Genomic DNA, 15,809 nt, shown 5'->3' with positions numbered 1-15,809 from the left:
TAACACTTCCAGTACTTTTTTACTTGACAGAGTAGGGGATTACCTTAGACAAGGCAGGCTGGATGCACCTGGATTTGTCTCATTTCAAAGATGGGACACTGAGAATGCTGGGAGTTGCAGATGGAAGTCTTGTAGGTCTATATAAACACTCCATCAGCGCTATTCTGCAGAAACTGAATGAGCTGGAAAAGCTGCATTGAGCCCGTCATTGTCACTAATAGAAGAGGTAGAGGTGGAATATGCTTGCTTAAACAGCATCAGAAGCTGCTTTTGGTTATGAGTTTATCAGGTGCACTTTTATTTTTGTGCTTCTTCATTTACATACCTCTTAAAGTTACTTGGACATCTGCTCAAGGCTTCACAGCCCTCGTAAACACTCCTAGGAAGTTGAGATGTTTTCCTGTGGTTTCCTATACTATTATTTTGCAGTGGTAAAATAATGAATAAGTGCCTGTATTACTAAAGGAACAAGATCTTCAATTCAAGAGTTTCCTTATAAATATGTGTCCCTATTTTCACAGTAAAATTCCATATTTGTATGAAAATATTTGTAGCAAGTTTTTAGAGGTAAAACTTGGTGGAAGTTGTTTTGTATTATCAGAAAATGCTATATATATTCTATTCCAAAGCCTGCCTACTAAGCCAAGTGACTTAGAGTTCTTTCTTTATCTCTTTTTCTCATTTGGTTTTATTTTAATGTTTGGTTGATTGGTTTTGTTTGGTTTTTTGCTTTGTGGTTTTTTTTTTGTTTGTTTGGTTTGGTTTGGTTTTGAAATTATATTGCAGTTCAAATTCTTCCTCTAGTGCATCATTAGCTGGGAATTCACCAAAGATTACAACCTCAGACTGGGCAGTTCCTCAGGCCTCCAGATTAAAATACAGACAGAAATTTAACAGTCTTGACAAAAGTATGAGTGGATATTTGTCAGGTGAGTATGATGTTTGGTATGGATAGGAAAAAATACTGTTTTCTACCTCTGGAACATCACAGGGTGAAGGATGGAATCCCAGCTTGGGATTTGACTTGCATATGAAGTACAAGCTGGAAGTGTTGATGTTCAGACCTGTGCAGGAGAGAGTGGGTTTCAGCCAGCCAAGAAATGGAAATAACCATCAGTTCATTGACTTGGGCTCTGTGTTAGACCTGGAGGAGCCAGATAACGGAGAAGCTACAGCAGCTGTTTCAGGGAAGAGAAGCGTGGCAGTGGTGGGATCGAAGTAGAAGGGCCCTCGAACTGACCTTAAGGCTTTGGAGTTTAGCTCTGTAAAGTCAGCAGGCATTTTTCAAGCATCACTCTTTGGAGTCAGTGAGACTCCTTCTTATGAAAATGGGGGAAATTCACAATCATTTTTGTGCCATGTGCTCCTATGTGTCTGTATTAGTCATTACTTAGGTACCTGGGTTTTGTTTGATTGGAATTTTTACAAAGTAATTTAAGGGAGTCATTCCTTCTTGACTTGCAGTAACATCTGTGCTGTACCACAGCATTATGGTGGTCTCAAAAGGCTTCACACAAAGTTAGTATAAGAATGTGTTTAGCTTGATTCAGGGCTGAAGGTTTCATCAGGCTGCCTAGAAGGGTATATTTCTTTGCTACCAAAGAAAGCTGACAGCTTTCCAGTGTGCTGGCTGAAGGTTTAGGTAGACAGTCAGCTGTGCTTTTGTAACAGCTGTGGGGATTACCATAAATATCCTTTTTTCATGTCAGCTTCCCTGTTAGGTGCTCTGAGTGAAAAAAAAGTACACAAGAATATTTACATCTTCATTGTGTTCAGGTCGTAATGCCTGTTGTTAAGCCTGGAAGTAAAACCAACTGATGAAAATGGATTATATTAATACAAAAAATAAACGTGCCCCAGTTCATGACCCATTTTTTGCATCATGTGAATCATTGAACAAAGTGTTGATTTTTGTTAAAATCTTTTACACTCTCACTAAGGATTTCAAGCAAGGAATGCCCTTCTGCAATCAAACCTTTCACAGACTCAGCTGGCTACTATTTGGTGAGTTGAGTTACTGATTACAAGTTCAATGTGTTTATGATGTTAAGAGAGGAAATGTGCTTTATTAAATAAAAAATTATAAAGAGACACCATAGATCTAAAATCATAAACAGAAACTAAACTGCTAATTAAAATAGTTTGTTCATTAGTTACATTTCCAAAAGACACTGTGACATAATTTTTCACTCTGTTTGTTAAAATCCATATAATAGAACAGATACTAATTTCAGTTTCTGATTCAGGGTTGCACTAGTTCAGCTGAAATGAGGGTTTATTCATTTCAAATGTAGGATTCTGAAAACGAGCTTGTTGGCTTTAAAATATGGAGGCAGATAAAAAATTCAGTAACCCTTCAGCTTTTCTGAGTTTTACTGCTGCTTCCATAAAGATACCTGCATATTACACATTTGTTAAGACTTACCTTTATTGTGGTGCTGGAAGTGGTTACAGTTGTCTGAAGGCTTTTAATAATCTACCCTGCTAGCCATGGTAGTTCAGGTCACACCTTCAGACATAACTCGGATGTTACACATAAAATTTAGTGGCGCAGCAGAATTCACAATAGCTTGGTGCTTTACATCTCCAGTTTACTTTCTTCCTCTATCCCAGGACAGTCATTTGTCTTTAGCAGCAGCAAGCTGAAATGTTCTTTTTATTTGTTGAGCTTGTTTGGTTACATGCTGTGAAGGAAAACATGGAATGTGACAGCATAGCTCAGGTCTGGAGTGTGGGGGAATAAAGCAGGTGTGTAGGGTCTGTTTTCCTCCTGGGTGCGTGTCCTGAAGGTATCAGCAGCCAAGGCAAGGGGGTCTGTGTGCCCATGGAGAGAGGATCAGCAGCCCCAGTTTCAGTTTGGCCCAAAGTAAGGAATTCCTAATATTTCTACTGGGTGTTGTATTCATGGTACTGATATATGTGAATATTGCTGGTGTGAGAACATAACAAAAAATCACATTTCATGATCTCCTGCTTTTGTTTTCCGCTGTGGTTTATGTGTGTGGATGAGGAGCATTTTTTGGTTTGTTTTGTTTTTCATAGCAGGATTTTTTTTACTACTTTTTTAGTGATTAGTTATTTTATTAAGCATTTCACTTAATTGCAGTCATAAGCATACATTCTAGCAATTGTATGTACATAGATAGTTCTTTGAGAAAGGATCCTGCTTTCTTGCCTGCATCTCTGGAACCATTTCACTGTTTTCCCACACACCTCTCCCCCTCCCACTCCCCAGTTGCATGGGAAACATTTTGTAAGGTGATGATACAATCACCTTCTTCCTTAGAGGGTGTAGGTGATCCTTTGCCTACCCAGTGCAAGGTACTCTTGGGCAGCTCACGTCTTCCCTGCACTGTCAAGGAGACACAAGGGGAAAAAAGAATTCTATGCAAAGGTTCCTACTGTAGAATTTGATGTAATTTTATATGATGCTTTATTTTGCTTTAAAAAAAATTGTTTTCTAGCATTTTGAGCTGGTTAAGAACAGTCCTGGATTCTCTTCCCAGTTCTATTGGTGATGCAATAAATCAAGAGATCTGTCACCCTTTCCTATCTTTTTTGCAGTACTTTAGGAAAACTAAAAAGAGAATTGGGATTGTTCAGCCTGGAAAAGAGAAAGCTTCAGGCTCACCTAATTGCAGCCTTCCAGTATCTGAAAGGAGCCTACAAGAAATATGGAGAGAGACTATTTCCAAGGGCCTTTAGTGACAGAATAAGGAGGAATGGCTTCAAACAGAGAGAAACCAGGTTCAGAATGGATATTAGGAAGAAATTCTTTACTGTGAGGGTGGTGAGGCACTGGCACAGGCTGCCCAGAGAAGCTGTGGCTGCCCCAGCCCTGGAAATGTTCAAGGCCAGGCTGGATGGGGCTCTGAGCAACCTGGGATAGTGGAAGGTGTCCTTGCCCATGGCAGGAGGTTGGAACTGGATGATCTTTAGGGTCCCTTCCAACCCAAACCATTCTGGGATTCTGAGATGTGGATAACAGTACATTATTAACAAAATATTATCTCCCTTCATCAATTATTCTTGTTATTAATAGTATTTTTAGGAGAACATATCACAAGATATCTCTATTTTAAAAATTACAGTAAATAGTTTCAGCTGTCACTCGTGAGGGATTGTGCTGTTTGGTCCTAATTGGTGTTGCTGTTAAAACCCTGCAGGTCACTGGCTGATATTGATGGAGATGGGCAGCTGAAGGCTGATGAGTTTGTTCTGGCCATGCACCTCACTGACATGGCCAAAGCCGGGCAGCCGCTGCCACTGACTCTGCCTCCTGAACTGGTACCACCTTCCTTCAGGTAATCACCGAGGGCAGTGAAACGGAATACACTGGGCATAACTGTGCTGTTTCTCTAACAATGGTGGCTTGGTTTTTCCCCCTCCAGGAGTGGAAAATATACTGAAAATATAAATGGAACTCTGCCATCTTACCAGCACGTGCAAGAGGAGGAGCCACAGAAAAAACAGCCGGGTAAAACACATCCTTAATGTACAGGGCTGTTTCTAAAGGGCACCGAAACCTGTAGAAAGTGGAAGACATAATGAAATCTGTAGAGAGCTTTGTTTCAGGAGCTAGATCCCTTTTAACTTGGAAGGTAGGAAGATTGTTAAGTGGATGTAGACAGCCTGTTACATCTAATAGAATTGAGCAGGCAGAGACAGGGGCTATTTTTAGCTGTAGGAAAGGAGAATTGTGCTGATTAATAATGTATTTTGGAAAATAAATCCTTCATGGCCAAATACCGCCAGGCTACTGCAAATTTCTTTCAGTTGAAACTTCCTGGCATTACTTTGTTCTGGACATTCTGAAAGCAAGGGGTTCCAGTGTAATTTAATTCTCGAAAAACTGGATGAAGTTTGCACAAACACAAATTCTACTGTTGGCTCTCTGATGCTACTTGCATAGGTCTCTTACATGCACACTGCAAGACAGGACTTGCCTCTCTTTTTGGCAGCGTGGTTGCTGGGGGCCTAAACCATTGCTTTGTATCTCTTTTTATCCTTGTGTGCAGTAATTGAGCTTGATCCTGTCTTGGTTTCTGATGGTTTTAACTCCAGGAGGACTTACAGGGAACACCCTTAAAAACTAAGCCCTTTGTGTTTTAATGTTTCTTGCATATTGGAAAACCTTTTTAACAGCAGACAGTCTTCTCCCAGCTTATAAAAGCTGTTCTAGTATATTTTCCTCTAACATTCCTTCCTCTTTCATTTTTTAGACTTAGAGGCTTTCCTCTAACATTCAAGTCATTTTTGTGGTCATTTGTAAACTGCAACTAATTTTTTTCCTTTTTCTTTTCCTTTTTTTTTCCTTTTTTGTTTCAATTGGAATAGAATTAGGAAAATTTAGAGGTATTTTTGAACAGAAAAATAATAGTTTAAGAAATGCAATATACTTACATCATCCATGACCGAACAACCAGAGCTTGCCAAAAAGTATCTATCTTTAGTGGCGTAAGTGAGGTGTTTGTTTGAGAGCAGTGTTTTGCACAGGACAGAAATAACAACCTTTCCTTATTTTAGTGACATTTGAGGACAAAAGGAAAGCCAACTACGAGAGGGGAAATATGGAGCTGGAGAAACGCCGCCAGGTCCTGCTGGAGCAGCAGCAGAGAGAGGCTGAGCGCAAGGCTCAGAAAGAGAGAGAAGAACAAGAGCGAAGGGAGAGGGAACGTCAGGAACAGGAACGGAAAAGACAACTCGAAATGGAAAGGCAGCTGGAGAGACAACGAGAGCTGGAAAGACAAAGGGAAGAAGAAAGGAGGAAAGAAATAGAAAGGCGGGAGGTTGTTTTCTTGAAATTATTTTTTAATGCTCCAAGGAATGTGTACAATTGTTCAGTATCCACCTGGCAGAGCATTCAGGATTTGAATGTTGTGCTCTTGGTTCTGTCTCCTCGCATGGTCACTGGCAGATGGTCTTGGAGAGAGAATGTAATTTGTGTCAGAAAACACTGTGTCTGTTATGGATGAATGGAGTGTTGGCATGGGTGTAAGATTTTCAGATACTTCATAGGACAGGTTAGATTTTCTTGGATTTTTGCGAAAATTTGTATTCCAAACAAGATTATTCTGAATTCATAATTGATAACATTTGGACAGCTGAACTTGAGACAAATTTGCAACTACTTGGTGTCTCAGCACATGCATCAGGCTTGCCTGTTTTATGTAGTTCTGTGAAATACTCAGAGGAGGTTTCGAGCAGGATCTGTCAATGTGCTATTTTTTGGGCACTATTCCATAGCTGCAATTAGAATTATGTAGCTTTTCTTCATCCAGACTTGGGAGCATGACATGAAGAATCTTATGGGATCACCTCCTGCCTTCTTTGCTGCTGAAGTATATAAAAGCACTTTACAAAAGGCATTATGTTGTGTTGCTGTTATGCTATTCAGAAATAGAGCACATTACTTTAAATTATGGTCTCTGAGTTCTGCATCTCTGTTGTAATTCAAGGTCATGTAACTTTTGTACAGGCAGCAAAGCAAGAACTTGAGCGCCAGCGACGATTGGAATGGGAGAGAATTCGTCGCCAAGAACTTCTTAATCAACGTAACAGGGAACAAGAAGAAATTGTCAAGTTGACCTCTAAAAAGAAGAGCCTCAATCTTGAATTAGAAGCTCTGGTAAGACAGGAATTTCACTACATGTGTTGAAATACGGTATTTTAAACTATGCAAATCTTAATGTCTGTATTAATGGCCAGTTCAGTCTGTTCTGGATGAGGAATCTAAAGCAGGTATTTTGGGTTGTTTTGAAGAATTGATTGTGAACTGATCTGCCCATAGATTTAGCAAAGTGACTTTTTCCATATGGGGTATAATCTGTCTTTGATTTCTTTCTAGACCGGACAAACATAAGCAAATCTCAGGCAGATTGCAAGATATCCGTAGCAAAAAGCAAGCTAGAAAAACTGAACTGGAGGCTTTAGATAGGAAATATGACCAAGGAATCATGGAAGTCAAGCAACTGCAACAACAGCTTGAGGTATGTAACTTGCTGTTAAGCTTGTCATTTTCCTTTGCTGTGTTCTGTGTTTCCATCACATTGTTGATAATGCTTCCCCATAGGGAGGAATAGGGAATCAGTTGGATTATGGTGGAGAGAGGAAATAGGCAAGGCTGTCAGCATGGCAGAGGTTTTTAGCTTATGTGTGGTGTTAAAGAAATAGTTATATGCAGTACAGCGAGCTCATAGTTAAATGAGAACAGTTGTTAAAACCGCAGCTGTTCTTTTGTGAACTGATAATATGGACTTCTCTTCAGTTATTAATTCTTTTGTGGCTCCAGACTCAAATTTTTATGAGGAGTGTTGTCCTGTGTTCAGAACAAGTTAATCTTTAGGCTGAATTACCTTTCTGCTCTTTTTTTTTTTTTCCCCTCTCTTTGAATAACAAGACGTAAATTATTTCAAATCAGTTGACTACCATAAATCATCCTGTACTGTATTTTTATTAATGCTTCTGCACATCAGGGAAACATCTTTTCATGTTGTTACTGTTTTATGTTAGCTTTAGGGCAGTCAACTTAAATGGTCTCATGATAATATTTACACTTTTAACATATCTGTTAAAATTTTTTCCAGCTGTGTTAATGCTTTCAGGTCAAAAGCTTTCTATTTTAATTCTATTTCTATTAAGAGTAAAGAGGTCATTTTTTTCCTTTACCTCATAAAGACAACTTGCATCCATTTTTCATTAACATGAGTTGAAGTTATGTTTGAAAATTCACCCATTTTTACTTGCTGATTTATAAACAATATTAAAAATTTGTCATCTTCCCTTCAATATCTACAGGATTATCAGAACAAACTAATCTATTTGGTTCCTGAAAAGCAGTTGCTAAGTGAAAGGATAAAAAACGCTCAACTTGAAAACACTCAGAGTAAGTGCCTGCAAGTGAATTCTCTTTTGTTTGCACTGCTAACTTCTCATCTCTTGTAAACATCACTTTTATATTTTTTCCGTTAAAGCCATTGTATCATCTACATTCCATTTTTTCCCTCATGTTCTAGATAAGGGGCAAACAAACACATTTTTGCAAGAAGGCACAGATTTTGCTTGAAACTTTGTCTTGAAACTTTATGTATACAGACTATGTGGCCCATAGTATTAAAATTAGTCTGGTTTTTGGTAGTGTAGACTCAAGGGAATTAATTTGTCTGAAGTTTACATTGGTCCTTACATCAAACCACACTGGAAGTCTAGAGAAGATTGCTATGAATTGGTCTGATATTAAACAAAAACACACCCAAATTGCAAATTATTCTGTATGTATTCCATGTAATGCCTGTATGTCTCAGTTCAGTGTGGGCCATTTCTTTATGCTGTGTATGAACAGAAAAGGTTGGGAATTTGTGTATATTAGGAAAATAATAAAGTAGTTAGTGAAAACAGAAATTCTTGTAAAATTGTTTGTCTTTCCTTACGCAGGTACAGGAGTCAGTTCAGTGAACAAGAAATCTCTAGAAAAGGAAGAATTATGCCAAAGACTTAAAGAACAATTAGATGCCCTTGAGAAGGAAACTGCATCTAAACTTGCTGAAATGGATGACTTTAACAGTCAGCTTAAGGTATGTGCATTACCTAAATATCTTACACCTCTAAGCACTGTATTTTATTTCTTCATCCAGTCATAAAGATTGGTGCCACTTCTACCAGGCTTTCAAAAAGCTTTCCTCAACTTCCAGTGTCAAATAAGAATTACCAAAAGTCTTGGAGTAAATAATACAATAAAAATGCACTTAAATCCATTGCTAACATACTAAAATACGAATCTCTTGCTAATCATTGCTTTGCATGACTCAGCTGTTGCTCACTCTCACCTTTTGCCATGTAGAATTCTTTTGGATTTAGAATTAAAATTTTTCAGACCCTTGCAAATTCTGTTCTTACATTATGAGGTCGTATTGGCTATTATTTTTGAATTGTGCACTGAACACTTAACATTTACCAAAGAAGCACATGTTTTCATAGTACACTGTAAAAGATCTGGTAGCACATTTAGGTATTATCCTAAGATTACCTAATCTTAGGTATTATCCTAAGGCCTAGGCCACCTATTTGTGTAAAAGTTAAGATTTATTGACCACTGTCCCTGAAGGTGTTTTTGTTTCAGAGGCCACTCTTGCCTTGTCTAAAACCTCAGGCACCTCTCGCAGGGTAGCATCCACTTAACTTTATTTACCAATTTACTCCTAGTGGCACTGATGGGAACTTTTTCCTTAAGTAATGGATTGATGATAGATCAGAGTGAGAGCTCTGCACTCTCCCAGTTAAAAAAACCCAAAACATAAAATTTGTAAACATTTAAGAAATTTCTATTCTTTTTAGAAATGGCTTCATACATGCTTTCTCAGTTACTTTCAGTTACTTGTTTATTGCATGGCTTGCTGTGTTCAGTGGCTGCATCCACAATTCAGTCTTCCCTCAAATATGTTTTTCAAAATACAGTGCAAAGATTAATTGGCTTTTTATCTACCTTATCTTACAGTGTGAGAATATGGATGATTCTGTTCTTCAGTGCCTTTTGTCTCTGCTAAGCTGTCTCAACAACCTCTTCCTCTTACTTAAGGTTATTTTCTAATCTTTGGCTTTTTTGGTTTTTTAATTATTTCGCAATTTTTCTCTGCTTACCCTTTCTGTTTAGTTGTATAACTTCTATTAAATACATTTCCCTAAAAGACAACTGATAGGCTGTTTTTTCTTTCTGCTACCTTTTACATCCTCTCAAAGACTTAACATTTTCTTACCTGATTAGAAATCCAAACTGCAAAATACTGATAGCAAAATGTTGACTTTTTATTTATTAATAGACTGTCCACTAAGTTGTTTTACCCAGGTATTTTTCTTCTTAGTTAAGGTAACATGAAACAAAAAACTATTGTTTCAGATGGAAACAATGTCCTCTCCCACTTTTCCAACTGTTGCTCTCTCCATGTATCCATGAATCTTAAGCTGTGAGTCAGGTATATGGATTCTTGTCCAAGTTTAAAAGTATAGAAATAGCCTCAGTATGCAGATTATGACATATGACATGGCAAACACGATGTTGTTAAACCTCCAGATTAACCCAGTACTAAAACCTACTTGCTGTCTTTCTTCAACACTGCTTTTGTCTGCTGGGGTCAGAAATCTGACTTTGAGAATAATTTATGAGGGGAAAAAAAAGGTCAGAATTACTCAACTGAGCTTTTCATTTTGAATAAGGATTTTTCTGTCCTTGAAGGAAAGATATGAGAGTTTTTATAATGCAGGTTTGCTTCAGAAGCAACGCTGAATTTTTATACAAAATGAGAAGAAAAAGTATTCTCAGCTGAATATGTTTGGGAGGAAATTGTAGTCAAATGCTTGATTTAGTTTGTTGCTACAGAGACTTTCACTGACACAGCAATATTGTTATCTTGCCTTTGTCATATAAATTACACAGTATCTCTTGGGCACAATGATTATTGATAGAGTTGCATATTGTAGTGGGAATGGATCATTCTTAATTACATTATTTGTATTTATGAGATCAATCCTATTGCATTACTCAATGTGTATCAATAAGATTCCTAAGAAAAAACACTCTGTCCTACAGATGTTTTATAACATGGTGAAGTACAATCTAAAGTAATTCTATTGTTGTTGATTTCTTTTTCTTCTGTAAATTTAATTATTCCAAAGATTCATGCTGATGTTTTACTCTGAAAAATGGTTGTTATCAGAGGGAGGTGGAATAGGATTCGAAGGGTGTGTTAAAAAGAAAAAGACTAAAATTGTGAAGTTTACAAACACAGGGCAACTCCAGTCAAAGTTAATGTCTTTAATCTATGGCTTCCCACAGTGATAATCCTGCTGGGTAGTTTTTTTAAAGTTTTTCTGATTTAAATAGGGGACTGATCATTCAGAAAGCACCACAAAGGCCAGCACCCCACTGCAGGGATGTGTTCTCAAGTTTATGGTACTGTGTTGGCTTTCAGCTGAAATCTGCCTCCTTGTAGTTATTTAAAATATGTTTCACTGCCTTCTGTGCCCTTAGATGATGTTGTGTTTGAACACTCGGTTTTGTATCTTCCCCTCTCCTCTGTCGTATTTGGCGTTTCCAGCAGGTGTATGACTGGAAGGGCTCTTTGAAAGCCTTAAATAAGTCACTGACTTTGCAAAGCTGCCATCTCCCTTTATCATTCTGTTGATTTGACTTTCTTTACAGTGACCTCTAAGGACTGTTAATAACTTAATACTATTTTGGCCATTTGTATCAAAACTTGGTTCAAAAAACATTAAAATGCCTGGATTGCTTTTCTCAAAGATTGGCTTTGTTCCCTTTGATGTACTTCATTGTGTTCCCTCCCTAGGACCTGAGAGAAAGTTACAGCACACAGCAATTAGCCCTGGAGCAGCTCCACAGGATCAAACAGGACAAAATAAGAGAGGTAGAAAAAAGAAGAACTGAACTTCTACAGAAGAAGCGATTGGAAGATGAGGCTGCAAGGTACCATGGCTGAATGTATCAGCATTGCAGTTTTTAAAGTAAAATAAGGCTGGGGTGACTTTCAATATATATATATATATATACACACACAGACATATATATTTGAATGTAAAAATACATCCTATTGGTTGCCTTGGAGGAAACACTTTCTATGGAGTACCACTGGTGTAAGATGGTTTGAATTTCCTCTTTCCAATCTTCTTAGAAAAGAAGATAAAAACAAACTTTGTGATTCAGCTTTGATGTATAAATGAATGAAGTAGTCACTTCAGCTGTTTTGATTTTTAGTACCTTTAATAGATAATCCTCAGACATTTAAAATTACTCATATATTGTGTCTTGTTTTGGTGGCCTCCAAACATCTGACTTTTCTTTGAAAGCACTTCTGACTGAGGAGTTGCCAGGTTTTTGTCACATATATCCCAACAGTTGTGAGATTGATACTTCCTTAAGGAAGGGCATTGACTGCTTAATTCCTGTGCTAGTTTTGAAAGCTGGATGAGCAAGCAACCTGTAAGTTTTAAATTTCACTTACACATGTCCTAGTTTTGCTCAGCCCAGTCTTGTATCAAGCACTCAAAATCTTACTGTTCTCAGCTCTTAATTTCTCATGGCCTTGTTCCTGACTAGTTTTGTTTTATTTTGTTTGATTGTTTAAGAAACTAGTTTTTAGGGTTTGGTTCTGTCTGTCCTAAGATGCCACTCAATTTTTTTCCCCTCTCTGGACCTTCTGCTATCAGCTACCTATTTTGTGTTAATTTTTTGGTTGAACACAGCTATGTGACAGAGTAACAGCATCACTGCACAGCTCCTGCTAGATCCTGCTGTGTGCTTGGCTGCACAGTAAAATACCCATCAGGGAAGTTGATCTCCCACAGTGAGATGATGAAATGGTCTCATCTAGACCTGGTGATGATGCAGAGGGGCAGAAGTGCTCGTGAAGGCACTGCACAAGTAACCCCATGGCAACACAGAGCTACATTCTGTACCAAGGAGTTTAATCCATTTGTAGTTTTTATGTGGAATGTACTGGCACTCATGTTAAGACCAAGCACAGTCTCCTGTGGAAGAGCTGATTGCCCAGAGTGATCAGTACCCAAGACTGAGCTTTGCTGACAAGTGCTATCAATTAGGAACACAATCTCTCTCATTTTTATATGAATTTACCTCTCTCATTCCTTTCTTTCAGAAAGGCAAAATGGGAGAAGGAGAACCGATGGCAGGAAAATATCCGAAGGGAAGAGGAAGAGAAAAAGAAGCGACTGGAGGACGAACGAATGCAGGAAAAAGTCCAAGAAAAGCTGAAAGCTGAAGAAGCACTTGCTCAGATGAGAGAAAGGGAAAACAAACAGCAGCTTCTTGCAGAGGAGGAGAAAAGTAGACAAGCTACAATCCTGAGGGAGGCAGAACAACAAAGGCAGAAGCAACTGGAAGAAGATAAAAGAAAGCAAGAGCAAATAGCAAAAGAAGCTGAGGAGAGGCGTAAGCAGAACGAAGAAATGAAGAAGATAAAAGAAACAACCAACTCTCAAGAGGTGGAGAAACACACTTCTAAAATAAACATAAATGAAAAGTTTGCCGATCTTTTGAAACCAACAGAGGGTAAAAGTCTTAAGCCACCCTGGAAAAATGAAGGTAATCTTGATTTTCCTGAGTGTTATTTCATTCTTCATATGTATTATTGTTAATGTGACGTCATGGGAGGCTTAGGCATTGTCTAAGATGTAATTTAAAAAAACCAAACCAGCAATGATTCGTGTCTATTGTTAGTTATAAAACATCCTATTAACTTAGGTTGCTTTTATCAGTTTTTGGTACCTATGACTCTCATGAGAAATCTTCCAGTGATGGTGGTCAACAAATGGCAGGTATTAGAAAGAGTAATATTTTGGCTTTTTCCTAAGGCTCGCACCTTCTTTCATTAAAAAAGAATATTAATATGGAGTTTTGTTCAGTGATGAGAGATGGGCAGTGAAATCTAGTTTATTTCTGCATTACTCAATGCCTCATATTAAAAAAAAAACTAAAACAAAGAACTGAATGACTAGACTTAACTAGCTGTGGGACTTGGAAAAATAGTGGTTTAACAATATTTACACTAAAGGCACTTTTGATTAGTTTCATCCTTCATGAGTTCTTGCCAATTTTTATTAGCCACATTTATCACTGAGTTCAGCAAAACCCAGATTAGAACAGGGCTAAAAAATATTTGCATACCTCAGCTATGCCTTGTAAAACATTCACTGTTAGTAACTCAGTTGCAGAACAGAGATGCAAAGAAAATAGAAACCATGATATTTTGCTATATTAGGTTTCTAAATAAAATCTTCAGACGTGCTGATGAACACTTGTTGTTGCAACAGTGGTATCTTTTCAACCTGGAAAATTACAACGGTATTAAATGAGACTCTCTTAAAGCACTGGCTTAGCCAGTGACACAAACAGAGAAGAGTGGCGAGGAAAGATGAGAAGACAAATGATGGGGCTCCAACTAAGTGCTTGTCTTTCCTCTGTATCAAGATGGTAACTGGTTTTCTTATCCGTCCAGGCAATGCAGTTACTGTGGCAGAGTCCAGGAATTCTGTTGCCATGGTAAATTACAGAGCTTTGTATCCTTTTGAAGCAAGGAACCACGATGAGATGAGCTTTAATACTGGGGATGTAATCCAGGTAGGATTTGCCATTCACATTTAAATTGCAAAAATGACCTTGAGATGCACAAGGTCATAAGAGTCAAAAGCATTAAGCTGATATATTTTAAGGTTTACTTTAAGTTGGATTGCTGCCTTTTTTTTTTCTTTTTCTTTAAACAGGTGAAATTAGGATTAATTCAGCCAGAATATTTCTTTGAATCTTACACATCCTAAAGATGCTGAGAATCTCTTTAAAAATAACAATAGTGAATGCTAAACATAAACTTTCTAAAATTAGTAGATCAGAAATGATGCAGTTGTTGCAGTTCATTGTACATGTACAAGTTGGCTTCTAAGTGTCTGCTTGAAATATGAGCATAGTAGACAGAGGCATGAATTATTAATTAATGGCATTTGAATTAAAATCAAACTAGTTATTTAACAAGTAGATGTGAAAAGCTCTTCTGAATTTTAATACTGTTTTCCAGTATATTCTTAACATGGATTTCTGCCTCTCTAAACAACCTGGTCTGGTAGAGGGTGTCCCTGCCCTTGGCAGAGGAGTTGGAAACAGATGATCTTTAAGGTCTCTCCTAACCCAAACCATTATGATTCTGTGATTCTCTTGCTGACTGGTCCTTTATAAATCCTTCCTCAGGCAGATACCTGCAGTAATTTATCCAGTGTCCATTCTTTGTAGCACTTTTCCTGGATTCAGCTGAATTTGCTATATATAATGTTACAGCAGGACTGTAAGATTGGAAATGCCTTGTGGCATCTCAGTTGAAATCTGTGTTATTTCTTGTAATTCTGTCACTTGGCAGCATAAATGGTCTTAAAAGCCTGTGCCTTCAGGTGAATGTGTGAAAACTGATTTACAGCCGTGGTAATACAATTAATATTTCTATCTAATGTATAAGTACTTATGGTTTCTTCTCAGTCAGACTATAAGTGATATAGGTAGGTGATAAGGGAGAATTAGAAAGCAGCGTGGTACAAAATATTAAAACACTATTTGACTATTAACCTTCAGTTTAACAACATTAAACCATTTATTTGCATTTTCATACCATCGAAGCCTGGAGGAGGGAACAAGAGAAGAAGGTTTTGTTTTGACTTCCTTCTCAGCTATAATTGTATCATTTAACTATTGGTGTCTGATTTCAGAAATGGGCTAACAGCTGCCCCCTGCTCCTCCTCCTCTTACACCCTAAACCTCAGCTAAGCTAACAAGCTGATAGTACTTTGAGCTGTTAATTTTTAGCCAGTTTTCACTAACTGGCTAATTTGCAGCATAATGGAAGCTTCAGTATTGTTGTGAATGTTTAAGAATGCTCTATATTTAATTGTACTGTAAACAGCAGAACTTTTGGGTGTGTTTTGGATGCAGTCAGCTGGTACAGTTAATTACATCTCTGAGCAGAATGGTTGTTTCCCTGCTCTGCTGGACTCTCCAACCACTGCCTGTGGGCTGCACGTTCAGCAAATCACAAGACAATGCACCATAATTTTTGGCAAGCCAGAGTGGCTCCAGATACACTACAAGATCCCCCATGTGCATGTCTGGGACCTGTTTGGAGGAATATAATGTCTTTGAGGCCTGTTTCTACCTGTGTCTGAAACCAGTGTGGCTGCATCATCACCCTCTTTTGTGAACAGGGCAAAATCGGCTCAGTTGTGAATGGGGAGAATGAAAATGC

The 15,809-nt window shown here is 37.9% G+C and overlaps 1 protein-coding gene across 1 annotated transcript in view; it reads left to right on the top strand.

Annotated features, from left to right (window-relative positions):
* The window catches only part of ITSN2 (intersectin 2), a 69,045-nt gene that overhangs the window by 24,508 nt on the left and 28,728 nt on the right, over window positions 1–15,809 (top strand). Inside the window, exons 7-19 of the mRNA XM_050316962.1 lie at window positions 787–929; window positions 1,941–2,004; window positions 4,167–4,304; window positions 4,392–4,477; window positions 5,527–5,789; window positions 6,479–6,651; window positions 6,848–6,989; window positions 7,798–7,885; window positions 8,434–8,573; window positions 9,494–9,574; window positions 11,340–11,476; window positions 12,666–13,111; window positions 14,025–14,146. Of these exons, the coding sequence (XP_050172919.1) occupies window positions 787–929; window positions 1,941–2,004; window positions 4,167–4,304; window positions 4,392–4,477; window positions 5,527–5,789; window positions 6,479–6,651; window positions 6,848–6,989; window positions 7,798–7,885; window positions 8,434–8,573; window positions 9,494–9,574; window positions 11,340–11,476; window positions 12,666–13,111; window positions 14,025–14,146 (2,023 nt within the window). The remainder of the gene's footprint in view (window positions 1–786; window positions 930–1,940; window positions 2,005–4,166; window positions 4,305–4,391; window positions 4,478–5,526; window positions 5,790–6,478; window positions 6,652–6,847; window positions 6,990–7,797; window positions 7,886–8,433; window positions 8,574–9,493; window positions 9,575–11,339; window positions 11,477–12,665; window positions 13,112–14,024; window positions 14,147–15,809) is intronic.

Source organism: Myiozetetes cayanensis, unplaced genomic scaffold, assembly GCF_022539395.1.
Source record: "Myiozetetes cayanensis isolate MyiCay16 unplaced genomic scaffold, myiCay2020 scf2-11, whole genome shotgun sequence".
Taxonomy (NCBI): Eukaryota; Metazoa; Chordata; class Aves; order Passeriformes; family Tyrannidae; genus Myiozetetes; species Myiozetetes cayanensis.
Note: the sequence above shows the minus strand (reverse complement) of the source record. Positions and strands in the feature narration are given on the sequence as shown.